The sequence below is a fragment of the Protopterus annectens genome, chromosome 13.part0 (genome assembly GCF_019279795.1).
Source record: "Protopterus annectens isolate FY-2018-M chromosome 13.part0, PAN1.0, whole genome shotgun sequence".
Lineage (NCBI taxonomy): Eukaryota > Metazoa > Chordata > Ceratodontiformes > Protopteridae > Protopterus > Protopterus annectens.
The window spans coordinates 509,187,885-509,215,029 of record NC_056747.1 but is presented as its reverse complement, the minus strand read 5'-3'; the positions used below and the strand labels follow the sequence as shown (position 1 = coordinate 509,215,029).

The window sequence follows — 27,145 nt, the reverse complement described above, 5'->3', positions numbered from 1 at the left end:
GTGGAAGAAACAGTACCTTTACATTTACTATGTCTCTGCTGAACCACTCTGCTGTGATAGTCCACTGTAACGTTGTGCACATGTGTAGACATATTGTGAGCCATTAAAACACCGCCGTTGGTATTCCCGAGCCCTTGCTGACCGCCTCTTGCTTCTGTCTGAATCTCACCATTACTCACAACTACTGAGCATGGAGACGACGTAGAAAATGCCGCTAGAGCTTCCGGTGCATTAGCAGGCTTGGAAAAAGGTAGTTTGGCTCCATCTAGTGACTCATTTTGACTGAGCAAGACTATAAGCCTGGTTAAATCACCTTTCAACACGGCCATTTCCTCTCGAACCTTAGCAACCTCTTGTTGCGTTTTAGCCATACAGCCAGGGCTAAAAAGTTCAGCCTGGTCAATAACAGTGGAATCGCTTGATGAATCATCCATATTGGTAGCACTAGTGTTAGAAAGTTTTGAACCAAAGCTGCTACAAGCGGACAACTGGAACTAATTAAAAATAAACAACTGATGCTCACAAAAAAAGAGTAAAACTCACTAAAAAGAAATAAAAAGTGTCCAGGCCACCAGTAGAAGCAAAAAACTTTTATATATAAATCCACAGATGAGCGCTTTCGTCTTTACACAAGACTTCTTCAGATAAAACTACACAAGTGCTACACATACTTTATATAATAGTCCTTATTACTGTTGATTAAATTTAAAGCACCACAATCAAAACACACTGATGTAGGGTATATATATTATAATAGTGCCTTATATGTGTAAAAAACACACACTGTCACAACAAAGCATTAAAAAAAACAAAAATAAATGTCTGTAGTTTTAGCCAGAAGTTAGGTACTGTGTCTAAGCCCAGGGTTTTCCAATTAGGAGCTTTTCTTAAATTTATTTTAAATTTCTCTGGCTGTTACTTCATCCCATTTCTTATCTACATTAGAACTCCTTACTGTTTCTTTCATTTTTTCTATCCATTTGGCATCTTGTGCTCCACAGGGACTTTATAAATATTTCTTCAAAATGTGTCTATTTCTTCTTTTGGTGGTGGTTCTGATTTTTGTTTTGTATCCAAAGTCACTATAAAAGGTTTTGGGCCCATCAATTTATTTCCATATTTCATATTTTCCTTTATATTTATCTGCATGTCTAAGTATCCCTGTTCTGATTTTTTTTTTTTTTTTTTTTTTTTTGGTTTACTGTTTGCAGTAGTGTATGATAGATCCTAGTCTGTTGTGAAACTTCAGGTTGCTTTACCATGTCTATCTTTCTAAGTATTTTTTGATAATCTGTTCCTTTTTTCTGTATTCTTCTTATAGTGATGATACTTGTCTTAATGGCTTTATAGTTTTCTCTGATGCTTCCGTGGTGACATTTTGTTTGCTCCTTTCCCTTATTGCTCTGTTCTGTGGTAAGACTTTATCTGTTTAATTTAGCTGCACAGTAATATGTCCTATTGATTTCTTTTGTATCTCAAAAATTTTTAATTCCTAACTACTGTTCATCTGTTTTCTAACATTTTGGGTCTTATTTACTTTCTGCAATCCATTTCTTTTCATCGATCTTATATTATCCATCTCTGTTAAATCAAGCAGTTCTTCCCTTGGATCATTTTCTTCTAGACTGAGCGCCATCTGTGCTCTCAATTTCCTGCGAGTATTCTACAGAAAGTTCAAAACATCTTCCTGTGGAATATCATCTTTAGATGTACCTTGCTGCTTCTGCTGCTCCTTCATATGGGACCTCATTGCCCCATCACTTTGCAACATTGCCTGTGTCAGAGTTGCTATTGTTTCCTGCATGTTTCTTTGCTGTGCAAATCCAATTGAACTTTTATATCTGTATCCTACAGACTGCTCCAAAGCATCGCCATGTGACAATTCTTCAGATGCCTCCTGTTTCACCTGTTTCTCTGTTTAACTGGGTACTCATTGTTTCATCCTACTGTGGCATTACCTGTATTGGATTTTCTATACTAAATTCCTTCACTTTACAAATAATCCATAACTTCAGTTTCTATTTGTTCAGCTTCTTCCTTCCTTATCCTCTCTCCTACTTGCCTCCTTGTTTTTTGTATCATGAAATTTTTCATGTCTGGTGCCTTTGCCTGCATTTCTCTTCAAATATATTTGGTTCTGCCTATTTTATATTGATTAGTTTTGCTTTCTCCTTTGCATAAATATAGCAGTATATCTTATCTCTCTGTCTCCAGTGTCCATACTTCAGATGCCTCCAGCTCCACGTACTGCTTCTTAATCTGTGAACCATCATACTGTGACATTACCTGCTGGATTTTCTACACTTAATCCTTCACTTCACAGATGATCCATGACTTCAATTTCTATTTGTTTAATGTCAGTCTGCTGTACATTTCCTCTTTGCTTTCTTGTTTTTTTTTTTTTGTATTCTGAAATTTTCCATGTCTGTGTGCCTTTGCCTGTATTTCTCTTCAAATATCTTGTATTGTAATATTGTAGTATTATTTACTGAAGGAATAATTTCAGTCATGTCAGAATGTAATTCTCTTGTTTTAATATAATACTATTTTGTTTGAAAATGGAAGCTTGTAGCATAAGCCTTTGGCCCTTGTAAGAGATGGGTTGATGCATAGCATTCCTTGTATTGATTTAATAATGGCTTTTGTAAGTGCCTTATACTTTTTAAAGAAACACTACATAACTGACTTTGTTTCATATAGGATTCCAGTTACCAGAGCATCCAGCAGATTGCAACAAAAATTGCCGAACAAGCAAGACATCTTGCCTATGACCCTATCTACATGTCTCCTTTTGCACAGCATGCTTGTGCAAATGGTCTAAATGTACGAGGTAAGTGCATTTTTTTACAACCACAGAGGGAGCTGTGGGATGCATAGTACATAAAGACAGTTTCTCTAAATACAAAACACTTTTAACAGTTTATGCTTTTGTTTTAAATCGTTTTCAATTTTTGATAAGTAAATCACATAAAATTCTTTGTTAATGAATCCTATAAATATAGATTGTTAATGTACAAATAGTCTAACTGGAAGTATATGGGATGGCGAAGACAGTTTTATCATTTGGAGGTGATTACAAACTACATAATGCAATTTTTCTTTGCATAAAGAATGTTAGTTTTGTGAGTTTATAGTGCATATATATTGGCAGACATACTTGAAGCTGCTGCATAGTGATGAATAACTTCATTCCTGTTGCTGTCTTTACACTGTAATGTTTTCTGTAAACTTTGCATAGTTCTAATTCATCAGCAAACTTGTATTCCAAATGTTCAGAAATTTGAGATTACTTTTTCCATTTTCAGTGATTCTCAATGAAATTGTATAAACTGGACTTAAGCTGTGTATTTCGCCACAACCCACAGAATTCAAAGCAGCAGACTCAGTGGCAACATCAAAGTTCACTGTGAGTAACTGAGATCTTTGCCTTTCTGTGTCCATTCCCTAGAAGATTGCAAATCTTCAGTTTGGGAATAGAAAAGATCAAAATGGTTAATGAAAGAAACAAAAATATTGCCAGCAGTGACACAGTGACAAAACTGCTGTAAATAATTTCAGTAGTTGTATCACTGCTTCCAGAGTGGCCATAATGTAAAGTCCTTCATGGAATAGTTACGTAGTTATGTGAGACACACAGGTGTGCTCTTGTCCAACTTAGATTGATAAAGCATCTTCTGCTTTATTGCTTGTATTTTAGTAGTTTTGCTCCCCCGTGTGTGTTGATTATAGCAATAACCCACGCCTGGGTGTGGGTAATGCGGGATTTAGCCACGGTTGGCGTTCGCCCTCAGGATCAAACAGACAACCGTGGGTAAATCCCGCATTACCCACACCCAGGTGTGGGTTATTACTATTAAGCTATGACATTATTTAAGAAAAGAAATAATTACTTTTCTTAAATAATGGCATTGTGTAATGCCTCTTTGCTGCCCTTCCGCAGCTGTCTGGTATCCGCGGCAGTTCTGATGTACTGCGCATGCCTATGCAGTACATCAGAGCTGTGGCCAAAAGCAACGGAGAAAGCAAGATCTCCATTGCTTTTTTACTGTTTCGCTATGTTAAATGGGTTTAACATAGCATGACAGCTTTAAAATAAGCAACGGAGATGTCCGTTGCTTATTTTAAAGCTGTCTCGCTATGTTAAACCCATTTAACATAGCGAAACAGTAAAAAGCAACGGAGATCTTGCTTTCTCCGTTGCTTTTTTTTAAAACCTGTCTCGCGATGTTAAATGGGTTTAACATAGCGTGACGGCTTTAAAATAAGCAACGGAGATCTCCGTTCCTTATTTTAAAGCTGTCTCGCTATGTTAAACCCATTTAACATAGCGAGACAGGTGTTAAAAAAAAAAAGCAACGGAGAAAGCAAGATCTGCAATGCTTTTTACACACTGTGTCGCTATGTTAAGAGTTTAACATAGCGAGACAGCTTTAAAAAAAGCAACGGAGATCTCTGTTGCTTTTTTTAAACCTGTGTCACTATGTTAACATAGCGAGACAGTGTTTTAAAAGAGACTTATACTAATGGAAAAAGTCCGGGCGACCGGTCCTTTTTCCATTAGTATAAGTCGATTTACAATGTGCACGCTGGCCAATCAGCGTGCACGTTTTGGAATATTAATGGGGGGTCATGGTATAATTTTCTTTTTCCCACAGGTACTCCAAGGTTACCCTGCAGATCTAGAGATCCTCTCCTAGATAACCTGGATGTATTGCTTGTGATTACTTTGTAAAAGCAGGGTTTTCATATGTATGATGTCAGTTAACAGAGGAGTGACTGAGTGCTACAGTGACCCCAGAATCGGTCTTAGATATAAAATATCTGTAAGCTGTAAGTAATGTTCATAACAGCAGGAGCGTATTTGTGCATAGCCTCTTGGTCAAGACATAATATTGTTTATGTTGCACTATGCCCAACATAATTCATCTTTCCTCCTAAGAGAAGCTTATGGTGACTAGACTGTCACAAGAGGTTCCTGCAACCAGCTTGTTTCCAGATAAGGCTGTTTCCTATTTAATAAAAGTTCTGCTGATAGTATTTTGTTCCCTTAACCTAACAAGTAACCAATTTGTGCTGCCGTATTTCATCATTACAAGTCCATCTGTATTAGTATAGTGGATAGCGCTCTGCCTACTCTCACCTGCTTCTTTCAGGGACGTATCTGACTCTGTACCGAATTTCTCTACCTTGTACCTTTGCTTCCCTGCCACTGCAGGCTTACCTGACTGATTTTTTTTTTTTTTTTTTTTGCTTATTCTTTCTCTGCTTTCTATTTTCCTTCCTCGGTAGGGGAGCCTTAATTCCTGTCACACATCTTTCTTGCCACACTTCTTTCTTCTGCTCCACTTGAAACAATTTTCCTGCTTTGCTTCTTTTTTTGAATTCCTCTTCATTGTATTCCAGTCCATGTCCAACCACACTAAGAAAATCATTTGTGCTACTCCAGATCTCTTCAGCACATGCTGCATTCTGATGTCTGTCTGTTTTTATCTGCTTTTGCTGCGATTTCCTATTGCCTTGCCTTCTTTTTCTTGCTTGTTCTTTCAGTCCAACTCCAAACTTTTTTCCTCTTTTAACCGTAATCTTATGCCTCTGGCTGTATATCTCTACCCCTCTTTATTGTCCCACAAGTACATGTTCTGTCTTGCAGGTCTCTTGGTTGCATGGTGCCCGCACCGTTGGCATAGAGGGGTAAAGCCCTAAATACAGCCCAAGCAACCAGAGTCCGAGTAGCAGCTTGGGTGATCGATAACACAGGCTGGAAGAATAGGAGTGCCTGTTCTGGATGGGGGGGGGGTGATTGACAGACACCGGAAGTAAAAAGACAAAGCGGAAGCCTTGATTGCATGGTGGAAGTTCATGCCAACTATAGACTATAAACTTGCTAAGGGCCCAAAGAGTAAAATGGGAATCCCTCCTATTTCAGGAGCGTGACAGTAAATTGCATCAAGAAGTGAATTCAGCCAGTCTTTGAAATGTCTCTGGTGGCTGTCCCTCCCAGTTAATTTGTAGTGGACTGTTTTGAGCGGGGGTTTGCTGGGAGTTCCCACCTCTCTTATCTGCCTCAGCAGGATTAACTTCACTATGTTTCCTTGTTTCACCATTTTGTCTATCTTTCCCTTAAGATCACCTCTCAACTTGTTCTCATCTGCACATTTCAAGCAAACAAATGTACTAACATTACCAAACAAATTAACACTTACACTTTTGTAAAACTCAATGCAATTACTTATGCTATTGACATATCAGTCAGTTAAACCCATAGCTTTTGTTTAATGCATTTATTGGTTGTTGACAGGTTAGTCCCACTAGGCCAGTGTCCCCTTTTCTGTGGAGACCCAGAGTGGTATTCATACTAACTAGGGGAAATTTGACCAGTGCACTGGAGAATTTTTTCTACTGTTAAATGCCACAGGATCTTTTACATCCACCTAAGCCTCACCAACACAATCAGATGGGACCTCAGTTTAGCATCTCGTCCAAAGGACGGCCTTACAATAGCAACCTAATAACTCCCTTAAATTTATAATGAGCTGCCTGTATTTTTTCACATTGTCATTCTTTACATGCTAACACCTTGAAAAATGAATATAGTCCTTACCATCTTAACTTATCTCAGCACTTGTAGCTTCCATAGAAAAGTTTGTGCTTAGGCGTACAAGTAGCAGACAGAGATTTCTGTATTTAAACCAGCTTGTACAGCTGCTAGTCTTTTCCCATAAAGTTAAGGTAAGGGTAGGAGGATTGTTACATCCATGGATCTTTGCAGACAATTTTAAAGTGGTGAGTAGACTTATTTAAAGTGGAAAAACAACTACAAGACCTGTAAGATTTTCTTTTATGTAGTGTAAATAGGTTTTCAGTTAATTATCAGGTCCCATTGCATTGCTTTTTGTTGTGAAAAATGCAAGTTAATTAGTTCAGTCAGGTCTCAGTTTTTCACTTTTGCATGTTTAAAAATGTTTCTACACAAGGTATTCAGGAAGTGGTAACCTTGACTTCTGTTAACACGTTTACAAAACAGGACGGGCTTGGTCCCCATTCTAGGAGTAGGGCTAAGTTTGGTACGGCACTTCTTTAGAAGTTTTAGTCTTAGACTCTCTTTCACTGTTAGTCAAGAACAGTACAGTCTGGACTGCTTCATTTTTGTTTTGACTGAGCAGCAGGGTCACAGATGGAATAACTTGCCAAGAGCGGTAATACTGGTCCTGATTAAAGCATGCTGATTGTTAGTACATGGATACTTCAGTATCTGTCCTGCAAGAGTAGTTGTAATGTAATGGATTAGGCATGTACTGAAACAATGAATGGAGATTCTTGGTGGAGACTGCAAATAGCTTGAAACTAAGAATAAAATGTGCAGGCAAGACAGTTTCCAGTGTAAAAATACAAGCAAGGAGAGGTCATAGCACTTAACTTTGCAGGGTGAACATTGAAGGGAAGTAGGAATATTTTGTTTGTGAAAGGCTTGATGCACAGATGTTTATCTTCATAATTGTAGGTGTGGATAACAGTGTATGGGTTTGTGTACATGAAATGCAAATTTGAGTGTTTTATAGATGAAGAAAATTGGTAAGAGAGAGTACATATTAACTGTTTACAAATTTGTGCTCCGGTGCTGAGCATATAAACAAGCATCCTTGCTGCTTTCTGTACTTTACATGTAGTTTTTATGCAGCATACCTTTACAGTAAACTAGAATTATTTTAGCAGATTTGTCCGTTTTCAGCACATGTAACCTTGTTGGCTTCCTTGACAAGTTTATTATCTTCCTGGAGGGTAAACAGGCCACCGCATTAAAATCTGCTGATATCTTTATTTCCATGTAATTAAAGCAATAGTATTCTAAACCGGAGATGTCTTGCTAAATAAAGGAGGATAACAAGATTGTGAGGAAGCATTCCTTACAGACTTAAAGAAAAAACAAAAAGCACAGTAATAGGTAAAGCATGTGTTGGTAGCACCACCTAATGGACAAAAGAAAAGCAATTTTTTTGAAGTTGGCAACAAGCCAGCATTTTTGAAAAAAGAAAATGGTTCTAGACTCTGTATACATTTTTTTTCTTTTGCTAATGTCAGGAGTAACTGTCCTGTAGAACAGCAAAACAGATTTTTTTTTCTTAGAAACTAGAGAGTTACTTCACCACCAGCTTTCCTTCTGTATCTTATTTCCATACCTGGCTCAAGAGTGAGTTCATATGTAAGACAAGAAAAGGAATACCTTACAGTAGTTGTACTGTGGCTTCACTGTCATATTTTTGTAATTTAAATGTATCATTTCTTGCAGTGACTTGAGAATAATAATAATTTGGAATAATTTGGCTGTTTAATATAGTTTTTGCAGTAACTGTTCAGTTTATGATGAATGAATTAATTTCTGTGATCTGAACAGATCAGAATAGTATGATGTAAACATTGAGGAGTTTGTAATGTATTATGAACACCAAAATAATTTGATTTGAAATGGGTAATTCCCATTGTGTGAACATATTAAGACAGTACTATGGCATCTTCCCACACACTTAAAACAAATGAAGGTAAGCTGTAATGCATCACATTTTAAGGACTGTGTGAATTAACCAGTACCCTTTTCTCTTCTGTTACTCAGAATAATATTTTCCCAGATATGACAGTTTTATACAGATGTTGCATTAATGTATTTTTCCCTTCTAATCTCTCTGTCAACCATAGTTTTCTGTTTCTCCCTAGCTTCTAATAGAATGTTGAGATCATCAACAGCCCTCTGTTTCCCATTTTCTGCATGGGGTTTTGTCACTTTTTGCCATCTCTCCCTATTCACTGCCACTCTCCTACCTTCTTCAACAGTCATGTTTGACTGCAGCAGGTCTTCTCTCACACAATCCATCCCTTTGCTTGACGCCCTTGTTTCTTCTTGTCCATCCCAAACATCTTCACCAGATTGTCTTCTGCTTTCCTACACATGAGCTCAAACCACTGTAATCTGTTCAGTTTGACCTTTTCTGCAATTTGAGCTACTTTGACTTCTGTTATGTTCTAACTCCTTCATCTCTCCCTCATTGTACATCTTACCACCCATCTAAGGCACTTCGTCCATCACCATGAGCTTCCTCAACTGCTTTCCCTTTACTGCCCAGATTTCTGTACCATACAGTAGTCACACCACTGTTTTGTACACCTTACATTTAAGCTTCTTTTGCATTCTTTTGTCATACACTACCCTGCCACACTGTGCCAGTTGGCTGCATCCCCTCTGATTTTAACTTTGACCTCCTCATTCAGACTTCCCTTCTCCTCAACCTCCCCTCCCAAATACTTGAAGCTGTTAACCTGTTCCACTATTTCCCCTTCTGTTTCAGTCTTCTGATTTCCCCCATTTGCTGCCAGTACAAATGTCTCATCTGTACTAGTTTCATCCCATGTGCCTTCAGTTTTACATTCAATTCCCCAACGCTTTGTGGAATTTTCTTGCTCAGTCTGCCTCCTGTAGTGCCACATTGTCTACATACAACAACTTTGTTCTGTCCCTGTGATATGTTTGCTAATGTAGTTTCTTTCACTAGCATGAACAGAAGTGGGCTTGTAGCTGAATCCCTGATCCACACCCACTCCCACTGGGAACCCCTCTGTAAGACCAAACACTGTTTGTACTCAAGTCACTGGATCCTTGTATATAGCTTGCATTCATTCTGCCAGTGTTTCTGGGACTTCAGACCACCGCAAGACTACCCAAATCTGCTTTCTAGGGACCTTGTCATGTGCTTTCTCCAAGTCTAGGCATACCCAGTTGGACTCTTTCCTCATTTCTACCATCTTCTCAAGTATCTGTCTCGCTGCAAATATGAGGTCAGTTGTGCTGCAACATGATCTGAATCACCCTCTCCAGAACTTTCATGCAGGTGCAGTAGGTGTTTCACAACTGTGGGCAGTGCAAAAGTATCAGTATCCTCTTTGTTCTTGAACATTGGCAGTAGTTTGCTTATTCTCCACTCATCTGGGCTATACCTTTCTCTCCATACTACTATGAGTAGCCTCAGAAGCAATTTCTCCCCTATCTCGTCCAACATATTGATCATATCCACTGTGACCTCATCTGAGCCTGCTGCTTTCCCTGACTTCATTTTCCTTAGTGCTTTTCTTCTATGGTGAGCTTCTCTTCTCTCATTGTACGTTGTGTCTGTGGTAGTACAGCTTCATTCATTCAGAAGCTAATGGAAGTACTCCTATCTGCCTTTGTTCTGTGGACTGGTGAGCAGGTTGTTGCTGGCATCCCTTGTAAATAGTGTCTGTCGTCTTTATCTTTCTGTCTTTACCCTACAATCCGGTAGAGTTTCTTTGTGACATCCACTGAGTCACTTTCTAGATGTTGGTAGAGTGCCTCTGATGCCTTGTTCTTTGCTGTTGTAACTCCTCTCTCAGACTCTTTATTAACCAACCAGAATTCCTTCTTAGCCTGGTCTGTCTTTTCTATCTCCCACTTTTTCCAGCACTACTACTACTATCTTTTGACTTCCTGTACTTCGGCGTCCCACTACCAGCTTTCCTTCTATACCTTATTTCCATACCCGGCTCAACTACATATCTGTTCTGTAGCCTTCACACACACTGTTTTGAAGCGCTGCCATTCTTCCCCGAGAATGTTAGTATGGTGAGAAGATATCTGTCAAAACAGTTTCCTTATAAAATAATCCCAATTTAATTGCACAGCAGCAAGATTCTTTTAAATTCACCCCAAAAGAGTTTTTAAAGTGTGTTAATTTCTGTGGAACCTTGTTTAAATTAAATATTGTCTAATTGAAGTTCTACAGAAATCCAGACACAATTTCTCATATTAGAAGTGTTTGCATCACAGTAGTACCAGTGTACAGGAATACTTGATCTTAATCTCTGCATCCATCCATCCACAACCTATTTTTTTCCCTTTTTTGTACATGGGGTTAAGTTGTCACTTTGAGATTGACAGCCATCTAGAGCCAAGGTTTACACCTAGCTCAGACACATTTTTGTTTAATTACTGACATCACAGAAATGTATTGCTTTTAGGATGGAAGTTATTTCTGGAAGAAACATCTCTGTCTTGAACATTGTTCCCTCCATCTGTCCACTATGACCACTTCATCCCCACCTTATTTTTCAGTTGCACTCTTCCATATTGAATTCTTAAGTGTGTGTACATGTAATATGTTTCCTTCTTTTTCTTTAATGAAAATATCTTCAGACTGACTCAGCATCACTTCATAGTTCATCTGATCCAGTCTTCCTGCTGTTTGTTACCCGCCTTTGCACATTTTCCAGCAGCCCTGTCATCCTTCCTGAACAGTCTGTAAAACACAATATTTCAAGTAAGATTTTATCGCAGCTTTATAGAGCAGCATAAATTACTTCCCTCTTTCTGGAATTTCTTCTTTCATGCAACACAAATTTCTATTTACCCTTTTTGACCACATTTCTTATTTTGCTGTTGATCATTAATTAATGAAATACTCTGATCCTGCTCTACCCTGTACTCCCCCCCCCAAAAAAAAAAAATCATACGAGGCCCACAGGGTTATTACTGGCAAGATGACAGACTTTACAGTTTACATTAAAAGTTAGCTGCTGTATGCCTGTGTATACCTTAGTGTTCATAAGTACCCTATCCTTTAGCCCCACTCATTACCATCTGAAAACGTATCCATCAGATTCATTTTCTCAAATCTAAGTAGTTTTTAGCATCCTTAGGCCTGTAAAATGTCCGATACTACTTAATTGCCACTTTCTTTGATTTGTGCACAGATTGAACTAGCATATTTTGATACTTTCATCTGCACTCACCTGCAAAAGAATCTTAGTTTGCTGTCTTTGCTGATGCATATTGTTAGGACATTACCTGTCTGAGAATTGGGTCCATGAAGGTTGACCCATGTGGGTATTGGTAGGAATAGCCTCACCTAATGACATGTAAAGTTTGAATAGATGATTATCGCCTTTGGTGAAAATGGTGTCCCCATTAATTATCACAGTAATAACGTACTAAGCAAGGAATCGAGTCGTGAGGGACATTGGCACCCAGGTTTGATATCAACCTGACTTTTAACCACCATGTTGCCTCCATTGTATGGAAAGCTTTCTACATGGCCCACCTCATAAGCAAGGGTATTTCATCCAGGAACAAGGAGGTCGTAACATCTCTGTACTCCTCCCTTATCAGACCCATTATCGTGTACACTGCCCCCTTCAGCATGTACCTTGCCAAGTACAAGCAGCAGTTGGAGAGACCAGAGGTTCCTGACAGCGAGATCCAGGAAATCCAGGGTCACAAACACCTATCCTATGCAGATAGTCTAAAAGCCCTGTCCCTCTACTCAGTCTTGTACAGACTGCTCAGAGGTGATCTGTGTCTGGCATACAAGGCTGTCTTAGACTCAGCTTTGACGGAGTTACTGCATATCTGTAAGTCAAACTCCATTTGTGCAACCTGCACGCAAGGTCTCAACCTGGTCTGTGACATTAATAGAAATTGTTGGCAGGATAGAATTGTGTCCCAGTGACTCCCCCCATCTGTGGAATAGACTCCCTGTCCATGTCAAGCAGAGTAACTCACTAGCCCTCTTTAATAAGAACCTGGACAACTGAACGGGAAACAGAAAATATATCCCTGGGATCCCACTTGTGTCCCTGCTGGACGGGGAAAACAAGTGCTGACTTTGTGGGAACATGGGTGAAATTCTTGGCTAGGCTTATAAGGGCCTCCAGGCCAATAGCCTAATATTGTCCTATGAACTTATAAATATGGTGTAGAATTCAGAAGTCAACCATTGGCCAAACCCTTCTCCTACAAAGTATGTTTTTTAAGTCACTTCCATGTCACTTAGCCTCCACTTTGTCTAGTGAGAGATTACACTCTCTCATTGTTAAATAACTACAAGGAGAACAGGAGAGGTACATGCCCAGCAGTCACCTTAATGGGTGCAACCTTGGGTGCTTGCACCATCTTTCCAATGTTCATGCACCTAGAGCATCTCCACAACTGGTCAGCACATGTACAGTAAGACCGTAACTCCCTGGCTTGTCAGAACTAAGGTTAGGGCCATATGCTCGCATCTTCCTTTAGATGGATGAAGGTGCACCGTCAAAGCGATCTGGAGACTTACTTGTCAGGTCTGCCTATGGGCTGCCATCAGCATTAGCGACGTGCATACTGTTTGCTGCATAGAGATGCTGTTTTTCCAAGTGAAGTGTATTCTTGGGAACAGAGTGTAATAACCAAGCCTGGCCCCCACTTAGAGCTTTAGTGACCCAGTCTGGCATGGAGCAGTCCAGATCCAGCACCCATTACCTGCTATTCACTTGTGAGCATTGAGTACAGGATGCCCCATCCTGGAGGTACTGGGAGTTAGCAGTCTCCCTCTCCTTCACTTAATGAGATTTCCCTTCACTGTATCTTTATTCCAAAGTACCCTTTATTTGGTTGAGGTAGTCAGGCTTGTGGGGGTGTCCTAAGTTCCTTTGCCTTCTTCCATAAAAGGGTAAACCAATGTTTGGGATAGGAGGATGAGCAGCCTCTAGCTTTGCCTGAAGAATTCAATCAACCTCTAGTTCTCTCTTGAAGAATTCCATTTATGTTGTTTAGAAGTATCTGGATTTCACACCTTCTGCTCTCAGGAAGGAGGATGCCTTCTGTGAGACCCTGTCCATGGGAAGTGACAGCTTGACCAAAACAACCCGGAGTAAACTCCTATAGAAATTTCAGTCCAGCATAGGTCCCAGGGACCATTGTATCATACAAGGGCCATCAAAGCTCTGGATTGGATGATGTAGAAGGTGTTTTCCTCTCTCACATCAAGCATAGATTCCTTTAACTAATTTTGTCATCTATCCCACTTCTAGCCATGCCTTAAGCTGCAGGGAAGATGATGTAATTTCATGGTTTGGGGGTTAAAGAGCTTGTAGAAAAGACAGTTCCTTACAGCAACTTCCTTAGAGGGCTTTCACATAGCCCACTGTAATTTTGACTGTAATGGTACTGTGGCTAAGAAATGTCTGTATTGGACAACATTGTTCTGGCTGTCCCCTAAAGATGTGCTGAGTCAGGCCATAATTACATGCAAAAGAGGATGTAAGGATACACCATTCCCCAGAAGGAAAAAGCTGCCATTGTAGTATAATGATTTTTAAATTATTAGACAGTTTGTTCTTCCTTCTCTATCTCTACATTCAAAGTCCCCCAGGAGGCAGACTCCACTGTGACTGTTGCAGCAATCCTGAATATCCTGGCAGGGCTAACATTAGAAAACAGTCCTCCCCAAATGTGATCTAGCTTGGAAAACATAACAGTTCAAGAGTAAAGCGATTTGGATTGGAGTTTAATTTTATTTTAGACCTCAGCAGTTTCAGAAGGCACATCATTATAGCATATACTGAATTGTGACTCTGTAGAGAGTAACGTGTCTGCTGCTATAGGGTTCGTGAATAGTATTTCTAAACAGTGTCATTGCCATTTGGCTTTTTTTTTTTTTTTTGACCACAGGTGTGGCCTTTTCAGTTTGCTGTGGGGTGAGCTTCATCTCCTGTACAGTATGTTACTGTTTAGTCTGTTCAATGTGCACTGACATTTTACCTTGCCATAGTAGTGGAGGCCTTGCAAAAGGATAACAGAACTTTTGCTAGTATATTTGGATGACTTGTTCCTGATGACCATGTTAACAAATTTGTGCCTGTTTGGGGAAATCCTAGAAATAACCATAAACTTGGCAAAGTTTTGTTTCATTCTTCCATAGGGATTTCCCTTCAGTGAGTCACAGTTGAATACTGCCCGTTTTTCATTCCTGGCTACAGAGGACCAATAAGTCAGTTTGTACCCTACATGAGAACACAGAGGGGTAGGTAGAAGCAAATTCATTTGTGCTCTTCTTTGGTTTCATGGTAATCACTTTCCTACACAATCCTGTTTACACTCCCCCAGACACAGATAAAGGTGCTTCAGCGGATAGTGAAGTACCAGAGCTGCAAAATCATTTTATTCCTGAACATCCTTCGCTAGAATAGTGGACTTTCTCCACAAGCCTCAGCATGGAGTTACCTTTCTTGCAGCTGAAACTATTTCATTCTTTACTTCACTGGTACCTTGTTGAGACCAGAGGGTGGTCTAATGGTTAAGGTGTTTGCCTTGTAAGCACAAGGTGCAGGGTTTGAGTCTCACAAGGGATAATTGGCTAGGCTTAAATTGGTTCGCAAGGGCAAAGTTAGCTTAGTACTAATCTATGAACCTATACCAGTTTTTGATCTACCTGAAAAGGATGTAGGAATTCTGGTGAACAGATTAGTTTGCTTGACTCCTTTGCTCCAGGTAAGGAGAATCTAGCTCAGACTGTTACCCTGTTCAAGTAGATTCTTGACTGTATATTATTCTGCTTTCATGCAGCTTACCACCTGCTTAAAAGTGCTTTCAGAGGCCACTCCATCATATTTGCAAGTATTAATTATGTATTTGGCATCCTTTTAGCATTTCTGTTCAGTATTCTGTCTTTTGAGCCATTGCCTTTTGGCTTTTCTGTGCCTCTGGTCTCTCAGTAGGTTTTAATTCATACAGTTTCTGATCCTTCCTTACAGCTTACCCACTTCAGGGTGTCTTCATGGTACGTCTGACAGATGTAAGCTTGCCATATCAATCTGTGAAAAGTCCTTCTGTAGTGGATACTTTTTATTTTGCCCCTTGATTCCCCTGTGTTTAGATAGCCTGTTTGTCCAAAATTGGATGATGCATTTTTCTGTAAGCTTGGGCAGGTATGTATCTTGTTTATACCTTTCATGTCTATTCACTCTGTGCATGAGTTTCAGATTGGAGAGTCTTGGCATGCTTTGTGGAATTGTAATGTGTGCTAGCATGGGTTGCGCAGGTCTCTCTAAACCCAGACACTAGAAATTTTTGAACCTGAGCTGAAATGGAGAATAATTTAAGAGGAAATTCAGCATTTAACCCACTGCAGATAAGATGATAATCTTGAGTAAGTATGCTATTTTACAAGATTACTGCAATATGTTTAACTTTGTTTTTCTTTTAGGTGGTAAACCAGATGACATCACTGTGCTGCTATCAGTAGTTACGGAGGGTGGAGACTAGGAAAAAAGGCATGCAAACTCTTCACCTTTTGTTGCATACACCTCCAAAGAACTTCTGTTTTGTAATTTTCATACAGAATCAAAGACCTATCAGTCACTGTCTCACTGCTGTCTGTCAGCCGTGCCTTAAACAGACACAGAGAAACGAACAAGCCAAAGACAGCTAAGCATAAGAGAAGACTGGGAGGCCATGCACATTTTCGGTTTGCTTTGAACTGTATTACATGTGACAGGTCATTACCAAAACATTCTGTAAAAAAATTATTTTTTTGACATCTGTGTATATGAACAATGTTGATAGATAATGTCATCTTTCTTTAATATTTCTTTGCACCTTTTTCCATGCATCCTGTAAGTCTGGAGTGTAAGCCTTTTGATTGCAACGCAGAGTTTGAACAAAAAGCATAATTTTGCTCTTTTGGCAATGGGTCTGTCCATCAAAATGCTTGGCTGTGCTGAGCTGTAATAACTCAGGTTGAGAAAGTATGTTTTGCGAAACATTTTCATCACTGTCAGCATAATCTTCTAAAGTAATATATTTAAAAGCCAACATAGGACATTTCTGCCTCGTATGTTTAGTCTGAGTAAAGGTTATTCTGAGCAAGGCTGCTTAGACTAGCTGTGCAGCCATGCTGCGTACTCCAGTATCTTAAATCAAATTGCATCCAACCTTGGAAAATTGGATATCATACAAAATGGCTGTCATTTGAAGAACACCTTTCTTTAAAAGGTAGCCTCTGAAGTGAACTGTTATTACCTCTGTATTCTAAGCAAAGCTGTTTCTGAGGCCTGAGAGTATGAGAAAATGCACTAAACTATGGCATGTATAAATGCAGTTCAAATCCCTTGTTATATGGTTTGAACAGATGGCCCATTTGTCTGTTTCTTATGGAATACCAAGTCTTTCAATATTGTTTAAAGAAACTCATATATGTCATGGTGCTTAATAATCACAAAACCATTGCAGAAATGTATTCAAATGCTTTGACTGAACTTGCTTGGGGGTGATTTAATTAGGCCTACTTTAAGAATTGTCTTTTTAAACAGCAAGGATTCCACAGCTTTAAGGTCTTACAGTTGTGTTCAGCAAGTCAGACAATAGTTTAAATTAAGAAAACTATCCAGTCATATAGAGGTGAAAGGAATACAGCTTAAGATTGAAAAGTATGGTCTGATATTTATATAAGTACCAGTTTCTAGTACATTCTAGCCATTTTTAAATCATAGAAATCGGGATAGTTTTTCAAAGTGCTTAATCTGTTTGTTTTCAAAATGAAGCTGCGTTATGCAGCATCCCCTTTTTGTCACATTCCTCTGTTTCATACACAGAGAAGATTTGCACACCCCTGTTTTATCATGATGTGCTGAGTAAGCAAGGTACTGCACTTGGATTAAGAATACTTTTGCAGATTCAGTTAAATGTATGATTAGATTAATTATTTACTGATCCACGCCACAATGTAGTATACCTGAAGTGCTTATGTGAGATGACTTTCCCTCATGATTTTAAAAGTGGTCTCAGTTCTTTTTTTCTCATGACTGTAATGAAGTAGCATTTGACAGATGTTCCTTTATCTTATGGGACCAGAGGATCTTTAAATGAACAATACTGACAGAAATATCTATGTTTAAAAGGAGCACCTCCTTTAAACAAAGTACATTTTAATTTTAAAGCTGATTTCAAAATGAAAAACCTAGATATCGGTAGTTGCTACTAAATTTATGCCCACATTTCATGGATAGCACTTAGTTGGCTTTGGGGAAGTGTTAAGGGTAGGTCATCTGAAAGTGTCTTTAGTTTACAACACGTTTCCTTTTTTGACTGCGAAACAGTCTGTTGTAGTTGTGTGAAGGGTGTACCAAAGGACAGCAGTCCTTGGATATTCTGATCTTAGAAATATGTACAATGTAGTGCCTTGTGTTCCTTAACACAAATTTGAAAGTCCAGGGGATATGGTAAACTACAGTGTTTATTGGTCCTCTGACTAGGTGGTCATTTTTGTGTTTGGACCCCCTGTTGCTTGGCTTTCATTATTATTCATTCTTGAATACAGAATTATAAGCATCATTTCAAAACTATTTTAGCTAGAAAAGTATCTGAGAATTGAATGTTGCATACCAGTAACTGCCAGTAATTTTAATGGGGAAACGCGCATGTAAAGTGTATTGGTGAAAATCTAATTTAATCAGCAGGAGGAAAAATTCAGTACAAATTTTAATCCTTTTTCCTGCTTGGCCTGTTTACTTAAAAGAAGACTATAGGCTGTGTTTAAGGTACAGCCATTCTTTATGTTGAAGTTTTACGTATAGCTTTATATCTGTCTTTTACATTTTTTTTGTTAAAAATAGATATGATTTCATTTGCAACCTTCCTTGTACAGATCAAATGTTCAGGCACATTTTTTTTTTCTGGAATTGTTTTTTGTAATTTAATGTGAGGGGATATACCTTTACAGTGTCCAGTATACAGAAGAGAGCATATAGGGTTCTTCCTGAATTCTTCTGCTACAACTTTGTAAGTGTTATCAATGTTCCATGCAGTAGACTTAATGTGCACTTTGGGTAACACGTCCAGTAAAAAAAAAAAAAATGACTTCAGTTACTTTTAGTCTGATTTTTCTACGGAGGTGTAGGAGCAATGCACATTCACCTTCTTGGATACATTTCCACAAAAACTGAGTTAGGGTCATGCCTTGTTTGACCATTAACATTTGCATTGATTGGTGGCAATGTTGCTGGTAAAAATGCAAAAATAATTATAATAGGTTGCTTGGGTGAAGTTGGTGCTTAACTGCAGCTTTTAATTAAACTTTAATTGCATCAATATACACAGCAATGCTGTACATGTGTTTAGGAAGTCCTTTGGATAGGTAAAGGTACAAAAAGCCATGAACAGGTTGCTCCGTTTTGCAGTAGTCTATCCAGTGTCTCAAGTCTGTGCTTGATGTGAAAAAATATGCAGATACAAGCATAAATTTGTTTCCATCTTCTAGTAGCATGGTCTTTAGTCAGCTGGCATCTCCACATAGAGTTTGGAAAAGTGTCTCCTTCCTCATGTAGGTTCATTTTCAACACTCTTGTGTGCTGCTTGTCTGCAATAGGCAGTTTAAAACCTAGGAGATACCTGACTTTCATATTGTTACATACACATTTTCTCCTTTTCATTATAATTTACACATTTGTGTCTGGCTGATGAATGTCTTTCCGTAACTTGTTTAGAGTGAGAACCCTGTCTAAATTGTTCTTCACAGGCACATTCATGGTCTATGCGCACTAGATGTTCTGCTTGAAATTACCTACTTGCTTCTCATGATCTTGGTTTTGCTAACTGGTTAACATTATTTGTACAGTGACTGAGCAAATTAGATTTGTATTTTTCTTAGTAATTGAAAAGTACAAAACAAGATTTTCCTTTATTTTCTTCTATTAGAGGACTTGAGGGTACTTGGTCACACATCATTCCAAAGTCTTTCTAGGATTTTAGTGTATAGGGATTTATCCCCTTCATTTACAAGGGGTTATTTGGTCCCAGACAAAATAATTGATGACGTAGTTTTCTACAGTATGCACCGTTTTGTCTTTGATCAAATTTCTTGAAATGCGTATAGGAAAAAAGTCTATCTTTGATCTTAATACTTCTCTGTGCTGAATTCCTTAGAAACTATGCATTCACAAGTAATAAAGTACTTTGAGGATTTTTATCTTAATATGTGAAGCCAGGACATCAGTACATCTGTTTGCTTGCTTTGTTTAAAGTCAAACTAGCCATTTAGATATACTGGTGGTTCGTGTTGTAAGGGGAATTATGCCTTGTTACGACCAATAATATTTAGCGCTAATACAACATTGCATTCCTGTAGACCTTTGTAGTGCAGAAAAAAAAACTGATTGATCCAATGTGCTTTGAGATACCTACAGATCTTCTTGGGTGGCTTAATGATTGAACAAATGTAGTAGTTACATTACACTCCTCTTTAGGAAAGTTTGGAGCTACATGTGAGCTTGGTAACCTCCATAAAAGAATGTTTTGTGAACTGTCAGTCATTAATATCCAAGGAAAGTAGAATAAACACTACTTGGAAGAATTGCAACATATTAAACTACTTTTGCAGAAAGCACTTGCCATCTTCTGCAATATATTCATTGGTTCAGAAAAGCAGTTAACTTGGAATACTCCCAGTATTAATTTGTCCAGTGTGCAGTGATCTATAAAACTTTGTATAGAAGGAAGATCCTTTGCATGTGCGCTATATTGGATTACTAAAATGTTTATTTTAGAGTATTAACTCTAAGCTAAAGTCATAGAAGCCATTTTAACGTCTGTAAAAAGCATCTCAGACCACCAAGTCATTTCCCAGTGGTGAAGCATCAGAATTGTAATGTTAGAACTGTGTGGGCATGTAAACCTTCATGGTAAAACTGTTCTCACCTGAATTTTCCAAAGCCCAATGAAAGTTATTTCACTGTGTGTTTTGTTCTTTAACTTTACAAAGCATTTTAAAATTGTATTACAATCAGTTTAGTTTTTCACTTTCTCCTTGTTGTGACCTAGAATTCTAGTTGTCACTGTTTGTCACCATGGTATTAGTCCTAGATGAATATGTATTCAGGATTTTAAGCTTTGTGAATATTACAGGTCTTGATTGGAAATATGAGAGATTGTGAAGTTATTGATGAGATTTTCTCCCAGCTTTAACATTTGCTATCTTAAAATAGTGGAGAAGGCATGCCTGAACATTTTTGTTCTGTCAGGGGCATCTTTTTGGTTATTTTTCTCATTTACAGATTAAAGAGCACCTTGAAAATGGTACACTTTTTTCATTGTATTGGTCTCCAGTGTTAAGTGAGGAGATAAAGTTAATGCCTTTTTTAAAAGAAAATAGAGCAGCTGTGATTTAAAACTGAGGAGCTGTGAGAAAAAAATAGTGTATATATTACAAATCCTGGACCCTATTGGTGTAGAAAGATTGTAGCTTTTTCTGGAATTCAGAAAATGTGCTGCACCTTCTGCCTACCCTTTAGAGAGAAAATTATTTTGGAAATGCAGCCATCTGCGTAGTTCAGCTTAGAATTTTTGGAGTTGGTATTTCCTTACTTTTGTCTCCTCTGTTATTGTTTGCTGTTGAGTATTGCTACTTTTATGGGTCAGTCATTTCAGTAATACTTTTTCCACCAGTAAGTACCTCTTTCTGAATGGTTGAGTGAGCCGTCACTCGCACTGTGTGAATGAAAGCCAAGCTATCCTTTTTTGAAAAAGGATCTTGCAGCTTCTTGCAAGAAGGCTGGCCTTTTTTTTTACTCTGGTTACGTAAATGCTTTGAGGAGGTTTTCTTTTTGAAATCTCAAGCACTAGATAAATGCCATCTTACTATAACAAAGGTGCCTTCTGAATGCCAAAAATGATATTTTTGACTGTATGACAGAACATAGTAAAATACAGCCATCTGTGACATGGTTCTGCATATCTAGGCAGAACTGTCTGTAATTGTATGCCGGAGCTTTTCCTCAAGAGAGGTAATTAATTTCATGAGTCCCTGCCACTTTGTACTTTTTTTTTTTGTCTTCAGCGTAATTTGCACAGTCTGATGTTTTTGGTCTTCAGTGTTGCTGTCGGTTGTTTTAAAGACAACGTAAGGTGTACTTTCCTGGCTGTATTGTAATTAGCATTTCATGTGATGTTTGCTGCCTTATCAGGTCTGACAAACTTCTGTCCTGTAAAAATGCTGATCCCCCCCCCCCTTTACAGTGTTTTTGTAAGTGTATAAGGTTCCCTTCAGATCTTTGATTCCTGGTTGCTCGTGTTTAATTTGTTGAGCATGTTTGCCAGATGATTTCTGGCCTCAGATTATATGCGTTATAGTTTTTCTGAGCACAGGATTTTATTTTTTAAGGGTTCAGTCTTCAGGTTGGCACACTGTCTGCTAGATAATTTTCTGTTCTTAGCCTTAGGAATTATTAGGTGATTTCTGTCCATATAACGTAGTTTCTATTGACAGTCTGCTTCGATGGTGGTGGGGGTCACTGTACTATATTTACTGGTGCAAGTAGAGTTTACTAAAAGCTAGTATACCATTGACCATTTTACAGCCATTGTTGGGTAAAAATTGCTTTTAGGACAAATGGATACCACAGTTTATTCCACTACATCTCCTATTACATTGTCACATCTGTCTTTCTCGCACATATTTGTCGACCTAGCTCCCTTCTGTATTTACTTGTGTTACTGTCTTACTTTCACAATCAGTAATTTTGCTATTATCCGTCTCCTTATAATTCCAAAGTCTCCATCTCCAGCAATCCTGTCTCTTCCCCCTTCTACTTTCCAGTCATATTCCCTTCTACCATTTCTAATACTTGTCTTGGTTTGCCTCCTTTTATAAAGTTTGAATATCCCACTGATAGGTCCAAGTACTGCTATTCTTGTGGTACATCTTATGTTCTTTAGTAAGCAGGTAAGCCTTAGTTATAATTACCCCTTTATCTACTACATTTACTCTACCTAGGGGTCATCGTCACTGGGCATGGTTTGTATGCTTTTTGCATGCATTTTTACTTAGTAAGTTTTTGTCAGTACATTTGCTGTTTGTATGTATCAGTGTTATGATTGCAAAATCATGCATCCTGTTCTAGTACTGCTGCTGATGTCCTTCAAGGATGCATCTGCAGTCCTTACAAATGGGTTGTCCTGTCGTCAGGCAGCCCTTCAGTCGGCCAGATTCCAAAGTCTGGGTCTGGCCTCGGCTGGTGTCGCACTTCACCCGACGTCAAAGCGGCAGTTCTTCGGGTATAAAGGCAACAGCCGATGCCATTTTCCTCAGTCTTTCTTGCCGCGTGGCGCCCGAAGCAGAAGCTGTTTGCAAGTGCCGGTCGGTCAGAACAAGAGATTTCTACTACCGAATACTTCTACTACTACCGAAGACTTCTAAAAAGCTAAGTACCCTGTTGGGGACTCTTTCTTGCCTCAGCCGATGTCAGAAAAAGTGAATAACTGTTTAACTTGTGGGAAACAAATACCTCATAAAGATTTCCACTCTTACTGCTTACCTTGTTTAGGCCCAGACCACGACGTAGCAGCTTGTCTAGCCTGTGCTTCTTTTAACCGACGAACGCTTAGACGTCGGTCGGAATTTGCTGAGGAGTTTTTCGGCTCCGATTTTGCTTACATTATGCCGTCGGATCCTCCGACTACGCAAATATCTAAAAAACGCAAGGAAAAGGACTGACACTCGCGGTCCGCGGTTCCGGCCGAAACCACAGTTAAGCCAACCGCGAGTGTCTCGGTTTCGGCTGAAACCGAGCTCGCGGTTCTTCCTTCAGCCGAAAACTTACCTCCTACCGAGGCCTCATCCAACCTGGTGGAATCGGCTTCTGAAATCCCACCTGCTCTTGCAGGTTCCCAGGAAATATCTGATACTATCCCCTTGGATATTTCAACCCCTGCACGTGGAGCTGCTAGGCCACCTGCAACCATGTCGATTAAGGCCTTTGCCAGGGCTAAAGCAGCTAAATCTACTAAATCTGTGCCTGCTAAGACCCCCTCTCACAGGCCTAGCTCTAGTTCACAAATGCTTAGTCTAGCAGAGGATCTCATTTCTTTGATCCGGGGATCCCAACCTCACCCAGACAGGGCCTCTCACCCACCTCCAGAGAAGAGGCCTAGAGCAGAGCCCCCTGAGCCAGTTTCTACAGATGACTCCTCTGATGAATCAGATAATACAAACCCTCCAGAGGGCCCTTTGTCCCCTTATGAAGACTCTGATGCTGAAGAGTCCATTCCTTCTGCCTCTCCGCCTGAGGAATTTTCCTTTGGGGAAACCTTGCATGCTATGAGGGAACAATTTCAGTGGCAGGGCCAGGATTTTTCAGACTCTAGAAAAAGGCTTAGAACCTTTCTGCATTTACCACAGCATAGGCCTTTAGCCATCCCTCCAGTTTTCTCTGTTGTGGATGATGCATTTAATGATGCTTGTACTGCTCCTGATTCTCTACCTCCGGCCCCTACTAAGCCCGATAGGTACTACAGGGTCCCGGACACACATTATCATTTGTATAAGGCTCCTTTTGCAGATCCCAAAACTATCTCCCAGGGACCTAAGGCTGTAGCTCTGCCAAAAACCCCCTCCCCTCTGAAAGGGAATCCAGGTCCTTAGAGAGATGGGGTAAAAAAGTTTACACTTCTGCTACTCTTTCAGCTAGGGCCTTGAACTGTCAATTCCACATGATCCAGTATCAAGAATTTATGTTAGACCAGTTAACTAAAAAGCTGTCCTCGGATGAACCATTAGACAAAAAATCTGTTCAGGAAATGGTACATAACATTCAGCAGGTCAGTAATCATTCCTTAAAATGCGGCTATGATGCACTGGAGGCTTCCTTTAGATCAGCCATGACTGGCACAGTGATCAGAAGACATGCATGGTTAAAAGAGCAGGCCTTACCAGACCATGTCAAATCAAAGCTACTAGATACTCCCATGGACAAGATCAATTTGTTTGGCTCTCCTGCACAACAGGTGCTGAAGAAGATGGAAGACGAGGCAAAATCTGTCCAGACAGTGAAAGATTTCTTACAGGTCCAACCTCCAAGGTTTAGCAGGAATTGGCCCTCCAAGAATTGGTCCTTCCCAGACACCTCCAGAGCTCAGAGAGGCAGGAATAGGCGCTCAAGAGGCAGAGGTCAATCCAGAGGTGCCTACAGGGGACAACAGTGGCAGGCTAACAACCAGCGAGGTACAGCCACAGATGCAGCCACCACCACTACTACAGGACAATCACAGTGACTTGGCTCTGGCACCGCCTACCAGGGAACAACTAGAAGCACCCTTAGGCGGGAAGCTAGCCTTATTTTCAGTAAACTGGCATTACATCACAGGAGACAAGTGGATTTTGCAGACAATAGACCAAGGTTACAGGTTTCACTTCCATACTCTACCAAGGAAGAGAGGAATGCCAAACCTACCTCCAAATCAAAAGGCAGAAGCTCTAAAACAAATAACTCACTAAGGATGAGAGCTGTAGAAAAGGTACCATCTATGGAGCAAAGACAGGGATTTTACTCCAGGCTCTTCCTGGTACCAAGAAAAGAAAACAAATGTAGACCTATTCTCGACTTGTCCGCTTTAAACACATTCCTCATTGTTCCAAAATTCAAAATGCTGACCCTACAGCAGCTTCTTCCCATGTTGGGCAAGGAGTCTTGGCTGGTAACTCTAGATCTCAAGGAGGCATACCTGCACGTCCCCATACGACCAAATTGCAGAAGATACCTCAGATTTCTTGCAGGATCAGAGCATTATCAATTCTCAGCATTGCCCTTTGGCTTATCTACTGCGCCCAGAGTGTTCACGAAATGCCTGGCATCAGTAATTGCTCATTGCAGGCTTCAGGGAATCCAAACCTACCCTTACCTGGATGACTGCCTGTTACAAGCGGACAACAAAAACAAGCTAACAGAAGACTTGAAAAGGGTCATTTATCTACTGCAAGCCCTGGGATACACAGTCAATATAAAAAAGTCAAGGCTGATATCATCCCAAAGGATAACCTTTTTGGGTGCAGAGCTGGACACATCAAAACAAATGGCATTCCTAACAGTAGAAAAACAGGAGCAACTCCCTCTCTACTTCTTGGCATTAACAAAGCAGAACCAGCTAACAGCAAGAGAAGTCCTGCAAGCCTTGGGTTTCATGGCATCCTGCATAATATTGGTTCCACATGCCAGACTGCATATGAGAAAGTTACAGTGGTACCTAAGGAATTTATGGTCTCAGCACAAGCACAGCCTAGAAACCCAAATTCCAATAATCCCATGCCTGAAACAAGAATTCCAATGGTGGGCTCAGGCCTGTCAATCAAACAAAGGACTGCCCTTCCACAGCACTCAACCAAGCCAGACCATCACAACGGACGCCTCAGACCTCGGTTGGGGGGCGCACATGCTGGACAAGTGCATACAAGGCTTATGGACTCAAGACCAGCTGCACCTAAGCAGAACTACCACGGATGCCCACGAATGGATGCTGCATCCGGACATCTTAAAAACCATTACAAGAAAGTGGGGACTACCAGAAATAGAGTTATTTGCATCCCCACGCAATCACCAACTGAAGAAATTCTGCACAAGGACATACCACCCACTTACTTGGAAAGTGGACTCCCTATCTTTCAGTTGGAAAAACCTGACAGCATATGCATTCCCACCACTTCCTTTGATGCACAAGGTGCTATTGAAAATCAAAGAGGACCGTCCAAGGATCATCCTGATAGCTCCAGACTGGCCAAGGCAACATTGGTACCCATTACTGAGGAGCATGTCTCGGGAACAAATATGGACTCTACCTCTAGTTCCCTTACTGTTAACACAGAACAACTACAACACCCTGCATCCAAACCTGAAAACACTGCAGCTGTCTGCCTGGAACATTGCATAAGACCAAATAACCCAAATTTATCCCAAAGGGTTAAAGACATTATCTTGGAGGCTCGCAGACCCTCAACAAGAAAAAATTATTCAGCAAAATGGAAAAGATATCACATTTGGAGTACTGCAAAGGAGAAAATGTGTCACTGGTAAACATAGCCAACATCCTGGAATACTTGGCAGAGCTCTTCCACAATGGCCTGTCCTATTCTTCCATTAAGATTCATGCATCAGTTATTTCAGCAGAATACAACTTGGATCCTCCAGTCTTCTCACATCCTCTGCTCAGGCAGTTTCTGAGAGGAATTAAAAATGTAAAACCACCTAGGAAACCACCATTGCCAGCATGGGACTTGAACTTTGTGCTAGAAAAGTTGACACTCCCTCCTTTCGAACCAGCAGCAACAGCATACTTACAATACTTATCATGGAAAACTGCTTTCCTGCTTGCAATCACTTCAGCAAGAAGGGTATCTGAGCTACAGGCATTAATGGCAGTACAGCCCTTCCTGATCTTCCATCAGATAGAGTGTCCATGAGAACAAATCCTACTTTTATGCCAAAGGTGGTCTCCAGGGTATCTTTAAATCAAGCTATCCATCTACCTACATTCTTCCCCAACCCACAGAACAGGGGAGAAAGACTG

At 39.8% G+C, this 27,145-nt stretch overlaps 1 protein-coding gene across 1 annotated transcript in view; it reads left to right on the top strand.

Moving 5' to 3' along the window:
• The window catches only part of LOC122787423 (protein phosphatase PTC7 homolog), a 185,815-nt gene extending 164,928 nt beyond the window's left edge, over nucleotides 1-20,887 (top strand). The window contains exons 5-6 of the mRNA XM_044054134.1: nucleotides 2,701-2,830; nucleotides 16,023-20,887. Coding sequence (XP_043910069.1) covers nucleotides 2,701-2,830; nucleotides 16,023-16,081 — 189 coding nt within the window. The 3' untranslated portion in view covers nucleotides 16,082-20,887. The remainder of the gene's footprint in view (nucleotides 1-2,700; nucleotides 2,831-16,022) is intronic.
• Nucleotides 20,888-27,145: the final 6,258 nt, after the last annotated feature.